This window comes from Rhododendron vialii, chromosome 2a (assembly GCF_030253575.1).
Source record: "Rhododendron vialii isolate Sample 1 chromosome 2a, ASM3025357v1".
NCBI classification, from domain to species: Eukaryota; Viridiplantae; Streptophyta; class Magnoliopsida; order Ericales; family Ericaceae; genus Rhododendron; species Rhododendron vialii.
In genome coordinates this window covers 39,814,944-39,840,146 of record NC_080558.1, presented here as the reverse complement: position 1 = coordinate 39,840,146, position 25,203 = coordinate 39,814,944, and the positions used below count along the sequence as shown (strand labels likewise).

The window sequence follows — 25,203 nt, the reverse complement described above, 5'->3', positions numbered from 1 at the left end:
TTGAAAATAAACTCTTCCAGAAAGAGTTAGGGGAGAGAGTTAATTTTTCCCTAGAAGAGTTTGTTTTCAATCCGAACTGCTGAAAACACTTCTGGACAGCCCGGAGATGCGTTGCTGTGCAGCGCTATACATAGAGCTGCTTTGCAGCATCCCCAGATCCTTCATAATGAAAAACTTTTTGAAATACGCCAAGCATCTACTTAAAATTCTCAAATTATTTTAGCACAAAACAACTAAAAGATATGAGATAATTAAGTTGATTATATTATTATGTTTTATTTTCTCCAAACAATAGCCGAGTACAAACAAATTAAATTAAACCCATGCAAACGCACCACAACCCTAGCAACTAATTAATGAAAGTACATTTTCCAATCCTGAAATTCAATAACCAATTTTAAGTGTCTCGACGATCATACTTTCTTGCCCAAACATGCTTCCCGTTGATCCGAAACTTGGCTACGCTCTTTCCATTCAACATTTCATCAATTGTCGTAACCGAATGCACCGCCATTCGAGCATACAACGGTTTGTCAATTGAAGATGCGAACTCACTACCCATCTCGACATAATCTACACATTCTCCAAACTCGCTCTTAAACAACTCCCTGACTTCAGCTTCCGTAACCGGGTAGCCCCTGGAGAACGTAAGAAACAACGTTCTGTCACTGACTGGGACTTGAATGACGTCTGACCAACCTGAAAGCGCTCCCGGAGGCAGAACATGGTTGAGAGGGAGTGGCGTGATTTTTATGGGGCCGAAAAGTGGGTGAGGGAATCCGGGAATGACTATTGGTTGATGGAAGACCACTTGGGGCGACGGAAAAGCCAAAACCTCTTGTAAAATGTCTGTGAAGATGAACGCGCATACATCGTTTAGAAAGAGTTTGATTTCGGCCACCGCGGTGAACTTAATTTGGTAAATCATTTGAAAAGAAATGTCTCTTTCCATGAGTGCTGTTGTTAGAGGCATTCCCCCATCTAGAGGAATGGGTGGTGTTTTGGACTTGAGAATTTGTAAACATGCTGATGCTTCCTTGGCCAAGGCGTTCACCACAAGGTCTCCTTGGCTCACCATTTTTGATACGATTTTAGGAAACCTCTTGTTTTCCAACCACATATATAGGGCCATCACCAAGAGAGATTCTCCCGGGTGGCGCATGAGGCTGATAACTAGTCGACTGAATATTTCTCTGTCGATAGTGTGGAAAAGACGAAGTTCTTCGAGTGTGATTGATGCCATGGTAATTGTATATAGTTGATTGCTTTCCAGATTGAACAATCACGACTGATATACAGTAGCATGCATCTTTCTGATTAGGAGAAGCTCATAAAGGCTCCAACGGAACAGTGTAATTAATAGATTATTTGCCAAACAAGTCATCTCCGTACATAGCAAAATATTCAAATTAGTTTATGAGACATTCAAATTTAACTTCGGATGACGATAATGCCCTTGGTTATAAGTCTTGTGAAGCTTGAAATGATTACATTTCACAAGATGAAAATAGAGGACCCTTGATGCAATTACTTGATAATCTTGAATGACCATATCACCCTTGCTCACCCCAAGACTTTTCATAGGAGTAGTGTGTTTGGTACTATCATCTTTCTAACATGAACTAAGCAGGTATACAATATTAAGAAAGCACAACCTTAAAGCAAGTTTGTTTCATGTGGATTCCAACGTGCTTAAGTAGGGGATTTCAGCTATCCATGGACCCTAAAATCTTGTTTAGCTTTTAAAGATAGTCATCACTCTCCTTCTTATCATGGAGCCTTCATTTTATTGCAATATATCGTCAATCAATTAGAAAGCATCATTGCAATTGCTAGCAAAGTTGTCACACTTTGGCGTCATGTCATTGAGTTATACTTATATTCTTTCGTCTAGTTTAATAAATAAATAGATTGTAAAAAAAAAGAAAAAAGCACTTCATCGTTGATGGCGTCTCTTCTAAATACACATAACTTTTTATTACAGACGGTACTCAAAAGATGAATGTTTTCATACTGGGAAGAAATATTGGTAGTGCAATTATTTATTTTTTGCAATGGCCACAGTAAATGTGTAGTATTTTGGGAAATATTGTAAATACTAAAAACTACGTGAATCTAAAATATACTAAAATTCAGGGGCGGTGGCCCTGCTTGTCGAATTGCAAGGTGAAAGAGCAAAGCCTTCTTCCGCTAAGATTCTTATTTTTTAAGTTCTTAGATAGAAAGGTCATTCTCTGACAATACATCATATTTAATTCAAAAAATAAGTACTTATTTAAAAAATAAATATTTTGATTAATGGAACACACCCTAAGCACTTTACCGTTACTGCAGTCAATTAATACGTACAGAAGAAAGATTAATTATTACTTGGCAAGAAAGGTAATTAGGATAAGCTTAGCCCAGAGAATCATTATTCATTAATGTGGTTCACACTGATATTCCAACTCTAATTTTAGAGCTATTAATATAACCACGGATTCTCTACCGTACAAAAATAAGATTACGTTCATAACCAATTAGAGCTAGCCTAGGCGACCACCGTTGTACACTCTAAGGTCAGAAGGTCATAGCTAGTCTAGGTGGCCACCGTTGTACATTCTTTAGTACGTCAGCGGGTCAAAGCATTTACCAAAAGCAAATTGATTGTTACTTTCCCTATACAAGAGCATCTCTAGCATGCAGCCTCCGCTCCTCAGCGATTTGGGTGTTTTGCCGAGGAAAACCCTTCAAAACCCTAACCCAGCAGACTCGCTTCTCTCCTAGGCAGTTTCTCCTCCGCTATCGTAACTCGCCACACCAGGCGAGACACTGTAGCGATGTAACCCCCCCCCCCCCCTCTTTCTCTCTCTCTTGCACACAAGTACGTTCCAGTTCCCATTTAAAAATCGAAAACTTAAGCTGTGGTTGAGACAACGAAGGCAATGACAAAACAAAAGGCAAAGACTAAAATACTACAATGACTTTTTTGATTGCTTTTGACGGACAAATTAATAATTTATAAAAATTTAATTTAAAATTCACAAATGTAAAATTTTTTTTTAATAAAAATAAAATAAGACAAATTTGACTTTTTAAGAAAAACAACACATTGTGTCATGATTTTAAAAGTCGAACCCTAAACAATTTTGTAAGTAGTACATGATTGAGAGTTTACATCCAGTGTGCCAAAGGTCCAGTCCCCTCCAATTTTAAATTTTTCCGGGGCCGTCATACCGGACAAAAACTCAGTCAGAGCGCACACCCATCAACCAGCCGGACCGACCCAAGTTCTTCCCTTATTTTTAGTTATGCTACTATTTATTTCACATAACTTCAAATCAAAATCTCTTTCGTTTCCATCCCGCTCCGATTCTAAATGCACTTCCCCTCCAAAGCCAACCTCCTCCGTCCAGTGAACATCGCCCCCAAACGGGCAGCAGAGCAGCATTGCTTATCTCTCCTCCAAACCTGCACCTCTCTCTCTCACCTCACCCAAATCCACTCCCTCCTCCTCAAACTAGGCCTCCAACACAACCCTCTAGTCCTCACCAAATTCACTTCCACCTCCTCAACCCTCAACGCCATCCACTATGCCTCCTCCCTTCTCTTCTCCTCTAACAACAACATCACTCACTACGACGCTTTCCTTTTCAACACTGTCATCAGAGCCTACTCTCAAACTAGTAGTCACTCCACTGCTGTTTACTATTACAAACTTATGCTAAAGAATGGGGTTTTGCCCAATAAGTTTACTTACCCATTTGTGCTCAAGGCCTGTGCTTGTGTTGGGAGGTTGAGTTTAGGCGAACAGGTTCATGGGTCGGTGATTAAAGTCGGTTTCGATAACGATATTCATGTTGGGAACACTTTGGTTCATGCGTATGGGTGTTGTGGAGGTGGGATTGGGTTTGCACGTAAGGTGTTCGATGAAATGCCCGAGTGGGATTCAGTGTCGTGGAGTGCGATGATTGGTGGGTATGCTCGGTTAGGCATGTCGAGCGAGGCGGTGGGTTTGTTTAGGGAGATGCAGGTTGCTCGGGTTAGGCCGGATGAGGTTACTATGGTTACGGTTTTGTCTGCATGTACCGATTTAGGTGCACTGGAACTTGGGAGATGGGTGGAGTCTTATATTGAGAGGGAAAAGGTTCCGAAAAGTGTGGAGCTTTGTAATGCAGTCATAGGGATGTATGCGAAGTGCGGTGATGTTGATAAAGCATTGAACTTGTTCAGGAAGATGAGTGAAAAGACTATTGTTTCGTGGACTTCTGTGATTGTTGGTTTGGCAATGCACGGTCATGGTTTGGAGGCAGTTTCTTTGTTTGAAGAGATGAAAGAAGATGGGTTGGTCCCAGATGACGTAGTTTTTATTGGGTTACTCTCAGCTTGTAGTCATTCGGGATTAGTAGAGGAAGGTTGGCGGTATTTCAATTCAATGTTGGAGGGATTTGGAATTGTGCCAAAGATAGAACACTATGGCTGCATGGTGGATCTTTTAAGCAGGGCTGGACTCGTTAAGGAGGCGCTAGACTTTGTTCAGAAGATGCCCATTGAGCCAAATCAAATTATTTGGCGAACCCTGATTGCTGCTTGCCGTTCCCATGGAGAACTCAATCTTGGTGAAAGTATCACAAAACAGCTTATCAGGAATGAGCCTATGCGCGAGTCGAATTACATACTGCTTTCCAATATTTATGCAAAGAAGTCCCATTGGGAAAAGAAAACCAAAATTAGGGAGGTGATGGAGAAGAAAGGAATGAGAAAGATCCCAGGGAGCACTATGATTGAGCTTGATAACGAAATCTACGAATTTGTGGCGGGAGATAAGGCGCATAATTTGTACAAAGAGATTTACGAGATGGTGGATGAGATGGGGAGGGAGATGAAAAGGGCTGGATATCTTCCCACTACATCAGAGGTGTTACTGGATATTGATGAAGAAGATAAGGAAGATGCTCTAAATAGGCATAGTGAAAAGCTGGCTATTGCATTTGCCCTATTGAAGACCCCACCTGGAACTCCCATTCGGATTGTGAAGAATTTGCGGGTGTGTGGGGATTGTCATTCAGCCGCCAAGTTCATCTCCAAGGTCTATAACCGAGAAATAGTGATGAGGGACAGAAATCGATTTCACCATTTCAGGGATGGGACATGCTCATGCAGAGATTTCTGGTGATAGGTTAATTTATGTTCATAACTGCTAATCATTGAGTAGGAAATAGCATTGTTTTGGTCAAGTTTTGCTTGATGGTGTAGTGAGAAGTGACCTTAACGGGTAGGTGTTGTTCAATGAATCCTCCTGCATGATCATTTTTCTGGATCTTCTGTCAATTTGAAAATTATTGAACCAAAATTTGTCCAAACCTGATGTTGTGGCTAGGAAGTGATGTTTGATCATTGGGAAAACCTATACACTTATGGAAGATGCAGTTTGGTGGAGATGCTTTCACCAGGATTTACATTTCCAGTGCTTCTTATACATTTTTTAGAGGCTTGGTCTATAATGCGAACTGGAGTGCCGCAGCAGTTGGGTACTGGAAATACTCAGGTGTTGAAGAGGAACCCATCGTACTAAACTGCGTACCGTGGGAATGCCAGAGTACCCGATACTTCTAGTTTACCAGGCTGTAATCATTACTTATGGCTTATGTGAATGCCTTTTTTCATGTGTAGAGTTCTATAATCGGAAAACAGATGAGATCAGAAAGGCCGGGCTAAGTGTTCAGTAGCTTTCTTGAGTTGTTCTAAGACATGATGAGAGCTCGCTTCTGTGTAAGCCCTCTACAGTTTACCATATTTGTTTATGATTTATAAAGAATAAATGTTTGAATTGTAGCTTATTAAGCGACTGGTTTTTTATGTCCCTATACAGAGAGTAGTTTAGACTGCTTGTCTAGCTCTTAAGAAGTCATTGGGATTACATGTCCTGCGATCGATTTCATTTTACTTTTGTTTTATGAGCGGGTTCTGGTAATCAATAGAATAAATTAACTCTGTGAAAATGATTAACTTTTAAAAGGATAAACGGTTTTGAGTTTTGATACTTTGTATAAGTATGTTGAACTTGAAAGCCATGGTGCAGCTTTATCTACAGTGAGTTGATTTTTGTTGCATTTATTTTGACCAGTGGCGGAGGTGTGTAGGGGCCCGAGGGGACCCCGGCCACCTTGATATTTTAGAATTTTGATGTGATCTTATCAAAACTTATTCTACATTGTCATGTAAAATTTTCTCATTTTTTTCATAGATGAAAATAATCACACGAGTGTTCCAATTGTTGACCAAAAAACAAAACAATGTCGTATACAATATAGTAATGTAGTACAAAAGCTACACGATATGCTGAGCATATTTCTAAATGAAAATTACTTTCTTAAGTCGGCCCCCTCGATCTAAAATTCTGGCTCCGCCACTGATTTTGACTGAATATTTTCTCCAATTTATGGTGAATTGGGCTGCATGAGTGGACATTATTCCTTTAAGTCTTTTCTTTGGTATTCAGTTGAAGGAGCCTGGTTTATGAAGTTATTTGAATTGACGTCTTTTAAAAATCTTGTCAAAATTGGTTTTGATCTCTTGGTTTGGAAAAATGATTTGATTGCTTATCTGAGAGTATGATAATCTGGTTGAGTATATTCCTTGCATCACTTGATTCATAGATTAATTGGAATTCCAGTTTGGAAGTTCTGGACCAATCCAGTTTCAAAATTGTTCCGTGACAGATTGAGAAACTATGTTTGCAGTCCTTTGTTCATATTGCGCTATGTTTTATCCATTTGTTTAACGAGACTAATAATTAATAGATATAATTAATAGATATAGTTCCGCAAGTTATGTAATCTGGTGGGACTAAGGATGATTAATAACATCTCACACTATGTGACATCACATGTCCAATGAACATTTAGTCCGGCCGATAAAAAATTTCAACAAACATGAAACACCGAATGTGTGGTCCTCTGAATATGTAGGTCTAATCTGATGCCCATATTTGGTCAGGCGAACAGATAGTGTAAGAACATATAGAATAGGAAGGTTCATACAAGGGCACTTGTGCATCACAATTAGGGGCCTTCAGATTCATGATGGGCTAACATGATACAGACTCATCGTTGATGAGCTTTTTTTTGCCCCTATGGTAAAGGCAGTTACCAAGACGAAAGATGAGATCACTCTAGTTTAATGTTCAAATTCAATAGATGATATGAGGGTATTAGGGTTCTGTACTAGTATCACCGAAGAAGAAAGAAAAATGACAATCTATGCCGGGATGGAAAAAAAAAAAGCACAGTATATCTTAGACTCTCCAGTATCCGGTACCTTAGTTTCATGTCGATTTCACCATTTCAGGGATGGGATATGTTCATGCAACGATTTCTGGTGATAGATTAATTTATGTTCATAACCACTGATCATTGAGTAGGAAATAGCCTTGTTTGGTCAAGTTTTGCTTGATGGAGAAGTGCCCTTAGCGGGTAGGTGTAGTTCGGTGATCCTCCTTCATGATCATCTCCCTGGGTCTTCTGTCAGTGGAAAAATTATTCAACCCCATTTTGTCCAGCCTGATGTGCGGTAAGGAGGTTATGTTTAATCTTAGGGAAAACTCTGGTTGCTCGGTATTAAATCCCATAGAGATAGGAAAGCACCTGTAGCAGAAACAAACACTCAGACGCAAACTCCTCCCTTGGGGGAATATCAATTGTCTATTCCTTTCACAGAATCAAGCTCGCCGAATATAATCAAAGTGAAGCTTCAAGTGCAACACCTCTGCCTGAACCTACACTGGGATCGCGGTGAATTGTTACGATGTGTGCCTCCTTCTGGAGAAGCGCCCAACTGCTTACGAGTCCTAGGAGTTAACAGGTATGATAGAGTCCCGAACAGACCGGTCTTCCGGAACGGGCAATCTTGTTCCGTCTCTCCCAAGGAATGGGGGATCGCTGCTGAGAAAGACCCATTTGCGTGCTCATCGAGTGATGATAAAGCTTGCCCTCCCTCTAATGTGTTCTATTTTGGGGCGTAACGTTGTTCCCTCGACTGACCGAGAAAAACAAGTTCCAGAGGCATCTTCCGTTCATATCGATTTGGGTTTTTCCGCACCATATTTTGGGCTTTTGACTTACCTCAATAGATAGGCTATAGGCTCAGGCTCAGTTCAGCTCACAAAGAAGACCTTGACGGATGATCTTTTGAAACTCCCAAACCCGAGTGAGACGGAAAAAAGAAAGAGTCATAAGCCTCGGAAGGAATGTTTTGAATGGGACTCTGCTCTAAAATAGTTCTATTCTCCTTACTGGTATTGCAGGCAAATCCCGTTACTAGTAGTTCTGGTTAGCCCTGAGTTGAAATTTGCCCTGTTGCCCCTAAACAGCCTGCCAGTTAGACGTTGGCCATGAAATCCATCACTATACCGAGCAGATCACAGGCGTTCACATCTCGGACGAACGGAACTGTGCGTGATTCTCTCGATAAACTTATTGATCATGCAGTTTGGTGGAGATGCTTTCACCAGGATTTACATTTCCAGTGCTTATACGTTTTTTAGAGGCTTGGTCTACAATGTGAAATGGAGCGCAGCAGCAGTTGGGTACTGGAAATTCTCAGTTCTGTACTGGAACTACATTTTAAAAGAATGAACTTTACTGAGTTTTGATACTTAGCAAATTTAAGTATATTGAACTTGAAAGCCATGGTTCAGGTTTAGCTAGAGTGAGTCGATTTTTCTTGTGGTTTTTTTTTTTTTTTTTGAGCTGATAATGCCAAAACCCTTTTTGTTCCTGCCAAAACTCAAGATATACCTTTTATTGCATGACTTAATTGCCCTCCACTTCACCACTTACTTTACGAAAATGCCTCTTGAAATCCGGAGGAGAAAGGTCGAAGACGTAATAGAGAGGACAACTGGAGGTTTTTGGATATCTGTATTGGAGATTAATCTCTCTCTCTCTCTCTCTCTCTCTCTCTCTCTCTCTCTCTGTTCGTATGTAGAGGAGAAAAAACAGGGGCTCAAATCGGGAAGAAATTTGGAACTTGTGGTAATTTTTGGCTAGAAACGTAATTTGATCTGTGATTGATCTTTGTATCATACAATAACTTTTTTCTTTTGTTTTGGGTCTTTCATTAGACTCTAGGATTTGGGTAAAATTGGGTATCGGCATGCCGGTTCACTTTAGGGTCTCACACAAATAATCCAAATTATTCATTAATTTAAATACAATTTTTTGAGTGCCCTTTCAAAAAATTAGGTCAATCGAATGTGTAAGAGGTTGTTCCAATCTTTCAAGATTTATTCAGAATTTAGGATTCTGAATGACAAAATTTGAAATTTTGATCAGCAATTTATACATTTTTTTCCACATGCCGTCATACATTCCTAATACTCTATTTTTTGGGTACCCCTCGCATTTTCGGATTTTTTCCTTATCAGAAACATGGAGGTTTTTGGCTTTACAATTCCACCACAAAAATCCTTTAGAAAGGATTTAATGGGATAAGTTTAAAACAGGTACCATTTCAGGCTAGCAGTGAGCGGGTGCAAACGTGATGAAATAGAGAGAGGAGTTGAAAAGGGATTTCAAGGGGCATTTTCGTAAAGCAAGTGGAGTAATGGAGGGCAATTAAGTCATGCAATGAAAAATACACCATGAGTTTTGGTAGGAACAAAAAGGGTTTTGGCATTATTAATTCCTTCTTTTATTTCCTGCTGAATCTTTGGTACAATATCCGGGGAGCCTTCATGGGACACTGAGGTAGCAGGAGCCTCATGCAACGAGTATTCCTTCTATATCAACTCAAAATTGGTTTTGTTTTCCTGGCTTGGAACAATATAAATTGTGCATCTGAGAGTTGCGGTAATCTGGTTGAGAAGGAAAACTCATCCCTTGAATCATGTGATTTATAGATTCATTGGAACAACCCGGTTGCAAAATTGTTTTGGTGACAATTTGAGAAATTACGTTTTCGTCGCTTTATTCATATTGCCCTATGTTCTATATATACACTGTCCATTTGTTTGATTAGACTACTGGTGAAGTACTAATCATATATCACACACTTCGTGAGAATGAACATTTAACACGGCCAATAGAGATTTTCACCGCACACTGGATATATAGTCTACTGGATACGGTGTGATCCGATGCTTTGTCCCTCATACGGTAAATGCAGTTACTATGAAGATAGATGAGACACTGTAGCCGAGTGTTCCAATTCAGAAGATGAGATGAGGGAATTAGGGTTCTGGCTCGAAGACAAGACTAGTCCCTTTCTTGAAAAGAGATTAAGAAAGGAACCCTGTCACTCCCTTGGTTCATTAAGGCCGTAGGGGTGTGCACGGGTCGGGCAGGTCAGGTTTGACCCCGAACACGAACCCAACCCGACATGTCATCCTATTCAAATTCGGCTATGCTAATGGAACAGGAAAAGTTTTCAGTAATACTTTCGCCAAAACAGATAGAAAAATGACAATCTACAAGGAAAATAAGTTACGGGTATGAGAACACGACCGTGCAGCCTGAAAACGTATACAATCTTGATAATGAATCAATAAATTATCGTTTGCAACATTTACGTTAACACAGAATAAATTTGCAGAAACAATTACAGACAAGAAACAATACACCAGAAAGAAAGCAAAAAGCGCAGTATATCTTAGGCGTCCAGTATCCGGTACCATGGTTCCTTGCTTATCTACAAAGAGCAATCGCGAGAAAAAGAGACGAAAACTAGGTACCCCTTATCTCTAGCAATTGATGCCACATTGCCCATTTGAAGCAGTGTTTGCGGAGTTGTTGATAAAGGGATCGATACGGACCCAGAGCAAGGAGAATACGGAAGCAAGAAGAATGGACCAGACGATAACAATCGTTGGAGTACGATTTTGGCGACCCAACAAACCCTTGAGGAAGGGATACAAGTGGACAATGACCCAGATGGCAAAGAACAACTTACCAAAGAGAGGGCCCCACGATTGGTACCCGGCGTTGATGGCATAAGAAACACCGGCCACTATACCCACCAAGTTGAAAATGAGGACGGTGGTCGGAGGAATGAGAAGAGAGGTCCATTTGAAGACGTAAAGCTCTGCAAAATCTCCATCTTCGTCTGATGCTTTTGAGGTGACTGTGAAGTTGGTGTCGATGCCAGCAAGTACTTTCAACAGGCCTTGGAAGACAGCGAATAAGTGAGCAGATGTGCCGCCAATGACCCAGAACTGCTCGTTTCTCCACCACTCTTCAATGCCCACACCACTCCACCTGAGCTCCAGTATTCCCGTTGCGAAGATGGAAATGAAAAGGAGAATGAACCAGATACCGGCATAGTTGCTTATCTGCCAGAAAGAAAAATGGTTACTACTCTGTGAGCAATGTAAATAACAAATACGGGATCGAAAAGTGGTTCTGTATTTGCGGCGAAAACACTAATGTAAACTCTAGTGCTCAACATAAAGAATGAAAAGAAGGGTATAAAATGGGAAGACGGGTAATGGGGGTAATCCACATGGGCGGAGCTATTTTGGGAACCCTGTGTATACAATATATATTCTACAAATGTCCAGCAAAAGCCATTTTATTGGCAGCCTCCCTACAACCTATTGAAATCTTAAGGCAGGATCATTTTAAAATGGGCTAACCATTTATTTGGGAGTCCAAACCATTTATTTGATATTCCTAACCCAATTAATCATTTATATGACGCTTTCACATGCACCCATCAAAATTTCAAAATAATAGGTATGCCCATCACATTGGACTACATGAAATTCATGCAAGGAAAAAACCAGATCCAAAAAGAATATGATAATGATTTCACACTCACTTTCTTCATGTACACTCTTGTATTCCTTAAGGCAAGGCCGCAAAGCTGCAATAGGCCTCTCCTTATATTTCCTATTTTCTTTTGGTCGCATGTACGACTGATTGCATAAGCAGTTTTTGACAAAAATAAAAGAGAGTATTCTTAAGGAAGTAGAGTGGAAAGTCTTAATGCACAATAATAGCAACATTAGACAAGATAGGAATGCCTACTTTGGTCCCAGTCCAATCAAAATCCAAGCTCCACCCCAGCGAATCCACTGCAAGGCTAAGTGCGTGCAGGAGCTCATGTGTGCATGCGCACATGCAGGTGTGTGTGTGTGGGTGGGTGGGTGGGTGGGTGAGAGAGAGAGAGAGAGAGAGAGAGAGAGAGAGAGAGAGAGAGCGCACGACAAATCACCCAGCCATGGAAAAAGAAGACCACAAAGCAAAACATCAAGGAAAATACACAAATACCAAGTACAAAATTGTGTGGCTAATATTCATAGTGGGCAGTCACAATGGGAATTGAGAGATGGTTCAAGGGCTTTGTTTTGAAACTGTTAAAGCAGCAATCAAATTGTCACCATGTTTGTACATTGGTTGAATTTTATTGTGAATCCGTATAATAAGTAGATGTTTTGTTAGTTGTGTTGTAAACCATACACCTTTAGGAAATGTCATATATGATAAGCACCCGAGAACGTAATGTAGGGTGCGCTAGTGTCTAGTTTTAGTTCAATTTCATTGTTAATTAGTTATTGTTAATGATGTGCCTGTGGAGTGTGCTGGTTTCGTTTTGCAGAAAAGCCACCAAATAAGGAGCTTTAAAGGCTAAGGCATGTCACAAGCCTAGGCAAGGATGACCCGACGGCTAGAATTGCCAAGGCAAGGCAAGGCAAAGGCCAAGGCAGAGGAACAGACCAAGTGCTAGTGCTGGAGCTATTCAGTTCGGCATCGATGTAAAGGGAAATGATCCATCGATGCCTAGGTTCGTAGAAGTCCAGTACTAAGCCACTCGGCATCGATGTAAAGTTTTATAGTCCATCGATGCCAAGGCCTTTAGCATAACAGCCTATGCCCTTCTCCATCGATGCCGAGGGCCTTAGGGGCGAATCTTCAGAGCATCTCGCGAAATATTCTGCGCGTGGATCCCCGGAGTATGAAAGATTGTGACATCATTTTGTACAAAGAAGTAGAATAGATTGAGTAACTTTTAGATCTAGAATAGATTTTGAATCTTTTTGCATTGTTCTTAAATGTTCTTCATTTTCAGCTTTGAATATTTTAATTTCTGCCTTTATTTGTTAAGTTTTTGATATTGTCGCTTTAATTAAAGTTGTTGCTTAACTCCCGATCTATCATAATCTCCAATTTTCTTCTAGTCTTGTTATTTCATTATGTTAAGTAGATTTTTGCTTGCTCCTATCTCAATAGATATGGGTGAGTAGTTTTCCAAGGTTAGGTCATGGGGTGATTAGCACCTCATGGCTCAAGTAGAATTGCGTTTTTCACCATAAAGTTTAAACCTTTGGTTTCAATCATTGATGTGGGGTTCGGGTTTATTTGTCAAATCGCTAAAGTGTTAATCTCCTTGATCATGTGTAGGTAGGAGCATCGCCTACCTACCACACATGATACTTGGAGCTCTGACGCACGAGGCATTTGCTAAATAAATTCTAGAGCTAACTTGGTGATCGAACCATTCTATTTTTCCGATTCGGGAACCTTAATTGTGTATCCTGAATTGCGTATTTGGGTAAGAAATGCAGTTTTAACTTGAGTCGTGAGTGTTAGTAATTCCTCGACCTAACCTGCCCTTTATCTTAGTTTATTCGCTTTTCAATTTAGCCCCTTTTACTTTCCATTACACACGTAAAACCAAGTTGGCTGTCTAAAAGCCGAAAGCCCTTACTTGCATCTACAAATCCAGCAAAGCCGTATTAATTATTCCTTTGGGTACGATCCCGGATTTCCGAATTATCATGCTTCAACTGACGTATTAGGCCCTACGCTTGGGGCGTTATCTCTTATATCGGAGCGAACGAAGCAATATACAAAGAAAGCGAAGCAGGGATGAAATGATAAGTTGATAATTGATTGGTGCAAATAGAAAATTTGTTACCTCGGGAATAATGAACTTGTTGGTAAGAAGGCAAATAGCAGGAAGTGTACAGTAAGCAAGAAGAGGGATGGAGGTGAGAGGATAAACTATGGTGTTAATATATGCCAGCCTTTCCAAAAGCTTAAGTCTGCCACTGTAGCCATACCATATGGGGCAATGCCTGCTCAGAAGAATCTCAACTGATCCCAGAGCCCACCGAAGCACCTGGTTTAATCGATCGGAAAGATTAATGGGAGCAGACCCCTTAAATGCTGGACGAGGAGGCATACAATAGATCGAAATCCATCCACGTGCATGCATCTTAAACCCTGTCAAGATATCTTCCGTCACGGAGCCATAGATCCATCCAATCTGATGAGAGAGAGAGAGTGGTTAGTTTGTGCTTCAAAATTCAAAACCCAATTCATACAGAAACAGGAAAATATGGAAGAGGTATAAAGTGCGCTGTGTGAAGTGCCAGACAGGCCTGAACTTAAGTCTAAGGATATTTGGATATGTGTTTATATAAGTTAGTAAGGGTGCAGGGACACATCCTATGCGCTACTTACATGACATAGAGAAAAATAATGTATATATATGTTGAATATTTAGGTGTAATTAAAATCAGATGGGAACAAGGAAAAATATGGATTTCCTATTTCTCATCCATGAGAAAGGTAAGAAATTTCTTTCCAAGCTAATATGGGCTTTTTTCTCCAATGAGTTAGAACTTATAGGATGCCCATGCAAGTGTTGGACACATATCCATGCCAACAATAATTTTTTTTTTTTAATTTGATAAGTAATAAAATTTTATTGAAAGAGCATAAGGGGATGCCACCCATGTACAAAAGAAAGCTATGAATAAAAACGAAAAATAAAAAGCCCTATTCACCCCTTTATTCGCCAAAAATATCGATCTAACATGTCAAAGAATTGACTCAAAGAAGGATTGCACTCTCGACTCCACTAAACAAAGTAGAAATCAAAAGGCTCTTAATTTTGAACAAAGGCCTAATTTTGACCAACAAGTTTCATAGGTTGAATTTGTATGAGCTAATATGTGCTTGAATGATTTACTATAGGTCCATGTAATAACATAGCTATTTACTATCTCTACTACCTCTTTGCCCCATTCAGATTTGTCTTCATATCCGCAGCTAATAACATGGATTGCTTCCTTTAAAAGCGTTGCAGGATTGGTTGTTGGTGGAATGCCGCCCTGCTCCATGAAGGTCGCAGCAATAAAAACTGCAGATTGACCAAATCGCTTTTCTAAGCCCTTCTGAGACATAAGAAGTGACTTTTCTTCATCGTATCCTGTAACATAAATGGAATGCCAGCAAGTGTCAATCAAAGCAGCATGAGTGCAGTGAACACTTTCATCAGTATATCGCGTGTCATAAATGAAAATATAAATAACATTCCAGTTTTGAGAAAGTAATTGAGTTCATGTGTATGCTTTACCAATAAAACCTAAAATCTGGATGCACAAAATCAAAATTGTTTATATGTCTACAACTTTGGTGCCTAAAAGATTTTTTTGAATTCTGTTGGATAAAATTACAAGTCGTTTCCAACAATCAATCACAAAACTTGCACCAAAATCTCCCATTCCCTACCCCCTCCTTACTTTCAGCCATTAGTTAGTGCTTGTTCAGTTTTGTTAAAAGTTGCTAATTATCAAACTTGATCCATGATATTGAGGATTATTTTCCTTCTAAAGCGTGTGAAGCATATTCCATAACAAGGAGAGGGTGTGAAGGATATTCCATAACAAGGAGAGGGTGTGAAGGATATTCCATAACAAGGAGAGGGTTACGAACTACCCACCTTCAACGCCATCTTCAATGTCCTCCATATTGAAGATGGGAATGGTGGATTCTGTCCTCTTTGCGGCTCTCTTTTTGTCGATATATTTCTTGTTTCCACCCCTTCCCTTCTTTCTTGAACCACAACAACTCTTGACAATAATGTTTGGTTCCAAATCTTCCTCAGTCAAAACAGGATCATACCCGTAGAGAGCTTGTCTATTGAAACAACAACCAGTTCCCACGTAGACCGGACCCTGGATTCCATCCAGTCCTTTCATATTGATCTGCAAAATAGGAGCAAAAACAAATAGAATTTGGAAACAATCGTTACACCAACAGAGACAGAATAGTTTGCATGGTGATGGCGGATGACAAATTACGTGGAACTCACATCAAAGAATACAATATTGCGATTAGCATATCTATCGTGCAAGTCAATGCCATCAAACCGCTGCGGAAATTGTACATAGCAAGTTTTCCTTCCAAGAGCAGGATCCATCATAAAACACATGGCTTCTTTAAGAGCTTTGCTGTTGTTGAAGTAGTGATCACAATCGACGTTCAAGAGATATGCTCCATTGGTCAAGACAGCTGAAACTCGAATCTGGAGAACACACACACGAAAATAAGCAAACAAGTATACAACATAACTTCATCAGTAAAAACAACAGGCTTGTTGGGAAACATACCAAACACAAGCAGATGGTAGCATGAAGAAGAATCAACTATCAAGCAAACAACAAAGAAAGTATGACAAAATCATGTGGTTCAACAAGTATGCCTAAAACTTCTCAGACTAGTTTTCACCATGTTCTTGAATGACGAACAAGAGTTAAAAATATGCAGCTAGGGTCAGCAACAGTATATGAGGCTAGGGTCTTACAATCAATAGACCTGCAGAAATACCCCTAGTACAACAAGAGAAACTTGGGCAAGGGGGCCAGCCACCCTGCAAGCCCCACCAATTCACCGCGAAGTCATGGGCCTGGAGTCCAATATTAAGTAGGCTTCACAAACCCAAAAATGAAAGGGAAAAATCCTACTAAAAAAACTCAAAATTGTCCATCAGATTCAGATCACTAAGTAAACATAACCATAGTACTGAAAGGCGCTAAATTGCACCTTAAGAGAAAAAAGTATAGTGAAGAATGAGAAGAAAGAAAGTTCGTTCAAAGACCACAATCATTGCTACCAATAGGCCTGATCCAAACATCCTATATCTGTGGATTTGTAGGCATTGTCACTGTTCACAACCCCATAATTCTTTTCTTCTTTTTTTATCATTACCGCATAATTCATTTCCACAACTTTTTCATTGCCTGTGACATTTATTTCATTTCTGCACCACTTGCAGCAATTACAGTCACCAATACTCAAAATGCTAAAGAGCAAGGAAAAAGAGCCGTGAGGGTCACAAACCAAAGCATTCATTGCTCCGGCTTTCTTGTGGTGCTGAAAACCGGGACGCTTCTCTCGAGAAACATAAACTAGCCGTGGCAGTTCATTGCCATCTGTATCAAGGCCCCCACTATGCCCTAAGAACACCTGTCCACCCATTAAAGAAATAGAGGAAAATTAGACAACAGGATAACTAGTTAGAGATATGATCTCAACACACCAAAAAACAACAGTAGTACCTGGATCATTCCCGGATGATCCCTAGGATTATTTCCAGGCCAAGAGGTTCCATCTTGCATTGTCCAACCTTCTTCAGGCATCTTTTGTGCTTTGGCAACAAGTGCATTGATTCTCACCTTGAATTCTTCATATTCCCTCTGTGGAGAAAATGTTTCCCATTTTATTTACAAATATATAATCAGGAATGCAACAAAGAGTTAGCTGCCTCATTTGGATTATTTTATCTTGACAGTACGCGTAAGTATTATAAAGTTACTAACAACTTCTTTTAAATTGCCGTAAAAATCATTATGTTCCTACCAATAAATGATGGGACAATATTTGAGGGTCATACAACGGAATGAAAACCCAGAAGGACCTATGGTAACATGAGGAGCTCATTTACTTTAAACTGCAGTATCTGAAAACAAATTCCATTAAGTTTTACACATAGAAGGCTGAGGCGAAATAGAGATCAGAGAACCAAAAAATCACAGGACAGGAGAAGACAGACCAAAGACACTTATGGATATATTCAAACAGAAATCAGTTTGACCATATTGAAATGAATTAACCTAACAAAACAATCATTTTCCAAGGATATTTATGCCCTAAGTATGAAAACTGTCATCAGATGACATAGAAGGCTTGTGTTTTGATGTAAACAATGGACAAAAACAACTTGCGCGAAATATTCAACAAGCAAATCCAATATTCCTTTGTGTGAGGAAAAGGACACTTTCTTCAACTTACCTTCATTGCCCTACGCTCTTTCACAAAAGAAGGCTTTATCTTGTCCTTCAAGTAGTCTATCTTTTGAGCAAAATAAAATTCAGGGGCCCTAGGCTCAATATGGTGTTTCTTGCAGAATGGCACCCACTTCCTTGCAAACTCTGCCGTCTCAGAAAGAGATTCAAAGGTTAACATTGCCGATCCATCATCAGAAACATAACAAGAGACTTTGTCAACTGGGTAATCCACGGAAAGGATGGATAAGACAGTGTTAGCTGTAACGATGGGAGGCTCTTTCAGTGGATCCACCGTACTAACAAATACATCAATAGGTGCTAATTGCGAAGGCTCCCCATCCCTGTCATGTCTGGAGAGAAAAATTACAACAATTTTTTTAGGATGGTAACAAATTAACGCATAGCAATGCTGTGGGTTACACGGCCATACAACTGATGCTGACGCATATCTCGATACTACTATTTAAAAATTGGTCAAATAACTCGTCTTCGACAAAGAAAAAGGACGTTTCACATCCCTTTCTTGGGTTGAAATAACAACTTTTGCGGATCCCACTAGTTAAAGATTACAATTTTGAGTATTGATGTAAATATGCGTTTCTTATGGATGATATATACTATCAAACTAGTGGAAAAACATAAGGACATGTAAACTTATTGAGTAAATCAAGCTTCTTCAATGGAGTTAGAAAAAAAAAAAAATTCAACAGTTGTGATGTGAGATACTCAAAGACAACAAAAATCTGACTGACCTCAATGCGAGCCGATCCAGGTAGGTCTCACGATTAATAGGTGACCATTTTGGAAACTGATCCAGAAGCCAGGATAAAGCAAACCAAATTTCGCATATAACTGAGATCAGCCACAATGGATATGCATCCGGCACTGGATGAGTAACACGATATTGCATGAAGAAGCCCAAGATAATTAGCCGGAGTATGATAACAACACGATAAGGAGTGAGATGATTAGAAGGAATAGGCACAATACGGCTCATAGGTTGTCGAGCATCAGCCCTGTGACAAAAAGGAATCCATCAACCATCTGTTTAGGATATTGACAAACGATAACTTGACTAAGCTCAAAATTCCATTTTCTTTATAGGCCATTTGATGAAAACATATCCCTTGATAGAGTAGATGATTATCATTTTCCTTATAAAACAAGAATGAAAATGGTGAAATGCTATGAATAAATCATGGAGCCATGTAGGAGAAGCACAAAATAGAGATGAGTGGGATTTTGAACCACATTGCTTGTGATGAAGGCAACTATCTTCCTGTTTTAAGGATGTAAAACGTGGCACAGAAATTACTATATCATAAATGTCACAATCAATTTACTGTCTTTTTCATAAAGACAAACAGGCCACTGTGATATTTCAGATCATGTTGAATCTTACGATTGTTGATTCGACTGGATTCACGAACATAACAATAGATAACTAGGTACAGGAAATTTAGACATAAGATGCTCACAGTTGCAGTTCTTCTCCATTTGACCCAGTGCCTTCAATATCTCCCTTTGCATCGGTGTATTTGCTGGTCATTTGCATACCATTTTTCTCCTGCTTTAGTTTCCAACCTTCTACCCTTTCCTTCCAATCAACATTTCCGAGGCCATACGTATTAAGATCCTTTGAAGGGTCCACAATTCTCACAGGAACTGTAGTCGTACAAGACACAGTCAGGTGACTGTCTGTTTGAAACAGAAAGACAAAGTAAAGTTCATTATGGAAATTTAAATTAGTTCAAAGTTGGGGTACCTGGTTGCCTTGGATCAATATAAGGAAGTGAGTGAATGTGTCTATCGCCAGGGCCCAAAGGACCCGATGTCGACCTTACAGATTGGTTGTCAGGCGTAGCACTTGGAAATTCACCAGATAACTGAGAAATATGGAAAATGAAATAGTCAAAGTCCTTTGAAAACAAAATCCATCATGTGTTGCAGATCAATGCATGGTAAGAGAAATAAGGAAAGTAAACCAGTTCAACAGTTATAAACAAGATAGCAGTTATAGAAAACTATAAAAAGAAGAAGAAGATGCAGATCAACGCATGGTAAGAGAAATAAGGAAAGTAAACAAGTTCAATTAAAGGCAGGAGGGGGGTCTTATACAGCATTATACCGTGACTAAACCAGACACAAGGATAATTACACGCTCATAAGCTCACACAGCTTACAAGTCATTTATTTCTTGTATTTCGTGCCATCAGGCCTCTAAATAGCATAATTTCTGAATACGATTTCGACAGATCCAATCCACTAGGCATAACAAAGTGTCGTCAATGCTAAATTGTCTCCATGGAAGAGGAGTTAGAACCAACTTTTTCAAGCCATTATAATCACTACTTAGCAAACAAGACAGTAATAAGCAACAGAGGCAGAAATCACAGGTGACAGGACTAGCTAAGAGAAACTAAGGCCAATTTGGAATTGATAAGGAATTAACCAAAATGCAAATGGTCATGTCCTACAATAAGTTTCTCCGTATATCTCGGAGCCAAGTGGTAGGTCTAGAAATCACACTATACATGGACTGAATATGTATAGTTTGCATTAGGAATGGTTTCATCAATTACCGGCTGTCCATGAGTAAGACGGGGAATTGCTTGAGATTCATGTCTAGAAGATGAAGAGAGATCGGCCTCTTCCCCCTGCCACTGGCGCCTTGCCTTGATATTTCCTTGGTTATAATCGAACTCATTTTCCAGGTCATCAACACCATCCTCTTCTTCATCTCCCTCAACTCGAGGACTCCCTGATAATGAGCAAACATCATAAGCTGTAGGCCAACCATTTTTTTGAAAACCATATTATAAGATGGGATCTAAGACGTCGTTCATTCGTTCAGATTAAGGCACCAGATTGGACTATAAATACAAGGGGACTCCATACCCAGTGTTCGGTAGGAACTTTTGCAATCAATATTAAATATCTATCAGATATGAATTCCTACAAACATAGGATACAAAATACCATGGGTGCTGTGGCATCATTCATCCTCTCACCATTAGTCCGATAACCTTACTTATCTTGTGGAGCTGTATATCCAGACAAACAAAAAGCGCCTAAAATGGCTAATGGAGAATGAAGCTCACCTTTAAGTCTCTTATATCTGCTCTTGCATTGAGGACAACATTGATTTCCATCTCTTCGCTCGTACTCATAACAAGGCCGGCAAACGGGGAAGGCACACTCATTGCAAGCAACAAAAACATCACCGTTGGCTGTAATGCCAACAGTATCTCCACATATCTGGCATATTTGGCCATCCATATGTGTCAAGGGCTTGGGCTGCGTTACACACAAACAACGTGGGGAATCAGTACGGAGGAGACTGAAGTGAAGACTAACAACAATCAATGCATAAACACAAGATCACACGGTTCCTTGGAACTATTTTGGGAGGGGATAGGATGATCATTCTAGGCTACCCAGTGAAATGGTCCCTAACCAAAGATGGGGAGTGAGAATTCCGTCTTTTTAATGTACTCATTGTCACTCTTTAGCAAATGAACCGTGGGGAATGAGTATCCAAGGGAATGACCATCCATTCAAGTAAACCAAACTCACTGGGAAAAAGTTCATTCTCAATTTTCAAGTTAAAAGCTCATGAAGATGAATGAGAATCCAATTGGAGTTGAGGATTCGTTGATAACTAACTACAGCTGCAAACAAGTTGCGCATGATGAAAACCATAGAAATGGACTCAGAAATATGAGAATGTTGCATATCCATAGTGAAGGAATGGTTTTACATGCAAGCCAAATATAACCTTTGACATATAAATGGCCTGAGGCAAACAAACAAAATAGCAGTAGATCAGGGGATATTCCAACTGAACTCTCAGCCAGAAAACTAACCCACTAAATACATTTAGAGCGCATATTCAATTCCCGATTAAAGGCACAGAGAGAGAGAGAGAGAGAGAGAGAGAGAGAGAGAGAGAGAGAGAGAGAGAGAGAGAGAGAGATCAAAACAGCCCAAAAAAACTCAGTTCAGTTCAATCATGGCCAAAGATCATAGAACCAAGCCATAATGTAAGAATTTAGCAAAGGAGTAATAAAAAAGGGCTGCGAGTTTCTCCAAATTCAACAATCAAAATCTCACCTTTAGCTTGTAAACAATCAAAACCCATGGGAAATGAACTCATATTCAAGAAAGAAAAATCGCAGCTCTAATTGGCCAATTCTGAATCCAATGAATTAGCAAAAAGTTTTTCATTTTTTTTGTCAATCTATAGGAGAGATCATTTACATTATGTATGAATTACAAAGCATGAATTACACAAACCACCAAGGGACATTACATCGGCTGTGTGAGAGTCCACGAGATAACCAAGCCCAACAATTCAACCAACACAAGAACTAAGCCCATCATAGGGGGAAAAACAAAGAAACGAAGGAAAAGGGAGAAATAATCTATTCTTCCCTTCAGCAATATTCGACCCCTTGACCTCCCGATTAGGAGTGTGCAAGAGTGGCCAATTGAGCTAGACCTAGTTGGTTGAATTAGCAAAAAGTTAGAGAGGAGAAATGAGAAAACTTGATGAATTATAACTCAATGTAGCAAATATTACTAAAACAAACCCAAATCTAACCACAGAAATGCTAAATGAGATACATTGCACAGAAAAAAATCAAGTCAAACTCCAAATTTAAGCAGTACCCACTTTCTTAATTCCCCGAAAATAACAAAATATCAGCTCAATCTTCACTTCGATACAACCCAATACTTAGATCTAAGCTCAACGTTGAATTAAATAAGAAAAACAAGAGTTATAATTGAGAAACCAAAAATTACTACATCACAAAGCAACACTCAGATCTAAACACGACAGCCAAACACCAGATTTCAAAGGATCATAAATACTATTACAGTCCATTTAGATAGTGAGAAACGATGAGATGAGCACTTTCTCACCAAATCTCACTATTTTTCATAAGATTGGATGAGAAAAGGAAAGGGTCAATCAAAAAATTTCTGAATTGTACTCTTGTCTCCATTTCTCACCAAAATGCACAATCCAAATGAGTGATTTCACAAGAAACCATAACCCTTTCCCTCCAAAGGGGCTGTAAACTAATTTGAGACAGAAAATCCAAATGGGTATGGATAATATACAAACCAGACTATCAGAATCGTGCCGAATCTGAACCAACTCGTTCCTGTTGTAGGATCCAGCCACCATTCCAGCACTTGGCTTCATTTCTTATCAAGAAAGAGAGCAAACACTGACAAGATATATCTTTTTTTCTTCTTGTGGTAATTTGTAACCAAGATCTCGAAAATCAGAAGATAATGGGAAATGGGTTTAAGCTCAAATTATGAGGAATTTGAGTGGGAAGTGATTGTGGGAATTTTCTGATTCATCGGCCCCAATCAATTCGCCATCACTGATTACTCTATCTGTGTGTGTATCTTTCTCTCTACACCTTCCAATTGGTAATGTATAGAGGAGTATTTGCTTTGTCTTTTTATCATTTTCTTGGAATTATTTTAGTTTAATATTTCCTTTCTAGTAACGTAAGATGTTTCACTGGCTACACCGGTTGCCGGGAAAAAAGCCAACTACTGCAAGAATAATTGGGTTGGTTCAATTTGACTTTTTAAATTTTTTTGGACAAATGGTTCAATTCGACTTTAATAATTTTTATTTGCCAAAATGGTAACGATTTTATTGATAACAAGAAACAATAATCAACCAGGAGGTCTAGTTTCTCGAGAAAAAATGGGATGACTTCGATAATTAACTTGGTTAATCTGTAGTTAGTAGGTCTTTTTTCTTTTTTTTTTGACAAGAAGAGGTTTAATGTTGGAATGTAGTAACGTACTGAAAACTCAAGTTTTTTTTGGTGGCATAAAAAAAAATTCATATGATCTTATGTAGATACATAACTATGAACTAAATTAATTTTCTTTTCAGACAGTGGATATTATTGGAGTTTGATGAATTTTTTTTAGTTTTTTTTAGAAGTTTTAAGATTAATTATTTGTCTCAAATTGACAATAAGAAAAGCTCAATACTGATTGAAATTTGGAAAATTTTCAAATAAGACGAACAAAAATACAGTGTGAAACTATCTTTTTAAAACTTTTTGGTCTTCTGCAATAAAAATGATTTTGGTTACTATAATTTTTGAAATAGATACGTCAATAAACACAATCTATATAAAGTACATTTCCTGCTAAAATGGCTTTGATGAAAAACATGTATAGTTATTGAAATTTTAATGCGTAAAAGAACGAAAATTTCATTTAGTTTCAAGTGATTAAACATTCTTGAATAACAAGAAGTTGTCAATAACTTATTAGTTAGCGAAAACACCCCTTAAATTAAATATTGACATAAAAAGATATCAAGGATATTTGAAGGATCCCATCTGTTAGTTGGGTGCTTTTAGCATAAGCACCTCCCTTGTTGTGGACAACTGTTTAACTACTGCCATGATTATTCTCCATGTCAAGGACATAAATTTATTTCTCCTTCTTTGGTAATGGGTCGCTATCTCTCCCTAATAACAAATCAGAAATTCCAATTTCCAGACGATGGCCTTATTTGCTTTTTGAACTTAGGCCCTCGTTTTGTTAAAATTTTTATTTTTTAAATATTTCATTTTACGAGACAGGCCATTCTCTTATAATATATCATATTTTATTCAAAAAATAAATATTTACTTATTTCCCTTAGCGGAACGGGGCCTAATTTTTTGGATTTTTTGAATTTTTCTGCCTAACTTAAACTCCAAACGGCTTTTTATTGGACAAATTGTTTTAATTTTTCCAAAAAGACGAAATTAAATATTCACATTTTAACTTCTCGTTCAAAAAGAGATTAGCCCCATCGGGTGGATGTGTAAAAATTCTATTTTTCTATATTCATTTTCTCAAAATACAAGAAACCTTGTTCGGTTCATGACATTCAAAAGTTATCTTGGGATTTTTGTTTTATGGAAAAGAGGTTTTGCTCTAGTTATCAAATGCTAACGGGCGCAATATTGCGCTTCCTAAGTGGGCCCTTTGCCGCCTGCAACTGCAGAAAGAATCCCATCAAAGCTACTCACCACGAGAAATCCCATCAATTCAAAAGTGGAGTAAATTATACTCCTTCCATCCCATTTTCATTATCCATTATTCTGTTTGTA

At 38.9% G+C, this 25,203-nt stretch overlaps 3 protein-coding genes across 5 annotated transcripts; 1 reads left to right on the top strand and 2 right to left on the bottom strand.

The window, feature by feature from the left end:
* Positions 1–397: 397 nt before the first annotated feature.
* Positions 398–1,243, bottom strand: LOC131317523 (uncharacterized). Its single transcript, XM_058347072.1, has one exon. It carries the CDS (start codon positions 1,241–1,243, stop codon positions 398–400), a length of 846 nt encoding a protein of 281 aa, XP_058203055.1.
* Positions 1,244–3,289: 2,046 nt separating this feature from the next.
* LOC131316482 (pentatricopeptide repeat-containing protein At4g21065-like) lies at positions 3,290–8,765 on the top strand. 3 transcript variants are annotated; one of them, XR_009197133.1, is made up of 2 exons: positions 3,290–5,751; positions 7,577–8,765. XR_009197133.1 is itself a non-coding variant. In XM_058345868.1 (2 exons), exon 1 carries the CDS (start codon positions 3,359–3,361, stop codon positions 5,153–5,155), a length of 1,797 nt encoding a protein of 598 aa, XP_058201851.1. In that variant the 5' UTR covers positions 3,290–3,358; the 3' UTR covers positions 5,156–5,158; positions 7,367–8,765. The 3 variants fall into 3 exon arrangements, 1 of the variants encoding a protein (XP_058201851.1); XR_009197134.1 differs by lacking the exon at positions 7,577–8,765 and having other exon boundaries at positions 3,290–5,254; positions 5,360–5,819; XM_058345868.1 differs by having other exon boundaries at positions 3,290–5,158; positions 7,367–8,765.
* A 1,721-nt stretch (positions 8,766–10,486) lies between these two features.
* LOC131318184 (cellulose synthase A catalytic subunit 1 [UDP-forming]) lies at positions 10,487–23,545 on the bottom strand. Its single transcript, XM_058348014.1, has 14 exons — positions 23,187–23,545; positions 21,157–21,352; positions 20,638–20,816; positions 19,821–19,941; positions 19,534–19,720; positions 18,808–19,071; positions 18,060–18,405; positions 17,327–17,464; positions 17,109–17,234; positions 16,081–16,293; positions 15,709–15,973; positions 14,999–15,195; positions 13,897–14,247; positions 10,487–11,308 (listed from the first exon to the last, which is right to left on the bottom strand). The coding sequence occupies exons 1-14, from the start codon at positions 23,265–23,267 to the stop codon at positions 10,721–10,723; spliced, it is 3,252 nt and encodes a 1,083-aa protein (XP_058203997.1). The 5' UTR covers positions 23,268–23,545; the 3' UTR covers positions 10,487–10,720.
* Between the last annotated feature and the right edge of the window lie 1,658 nt (positions 23,546–25,203).

What these genes read in the sequence shown, in the direction of transcription:
- LOC131317523 (XM_058347072.1), bottom strand. Translation starts at nt 1,243, where the DNA reads ATGGCATCAATCACACTCGAAGAACTTCGTCTTTTCCACACTATCGAC.
- LOC131316482 (XM_058345868.1), top strand. Translation starts at nt 3,359, where the DNA reads ATGCACTTCCCCTCCAAAGCCAACCTCCTCCGTCCAGTGAACATCGCC.
- LOC131318184 (XM_058348014.1), bottom strand. Translation starts at nt 23,267, where the DNA reads ATGAAGCCAAGTGCTGGAATGGTGGCTGGATCCTACAACAGGAACGAG. An exon ending in AATGGAGAAGAACTGCAACT is followed by an intron (nt 19,072 to 19,533) that starts GTGAGCATCTTA and finishes TTTTTGTCACAG; the next exon opens with GGCTGATGCTCGACAACCTA. An exon ending in CCGGAGCAATGAATGCTTTG is followed by an intron (nt 16,294 to 17,108) that starts GTTTGTGACCCT and finishes TGTGTTCTCCAG; the next exon opens with ATTCGAGTTTCAGCTGTCTT.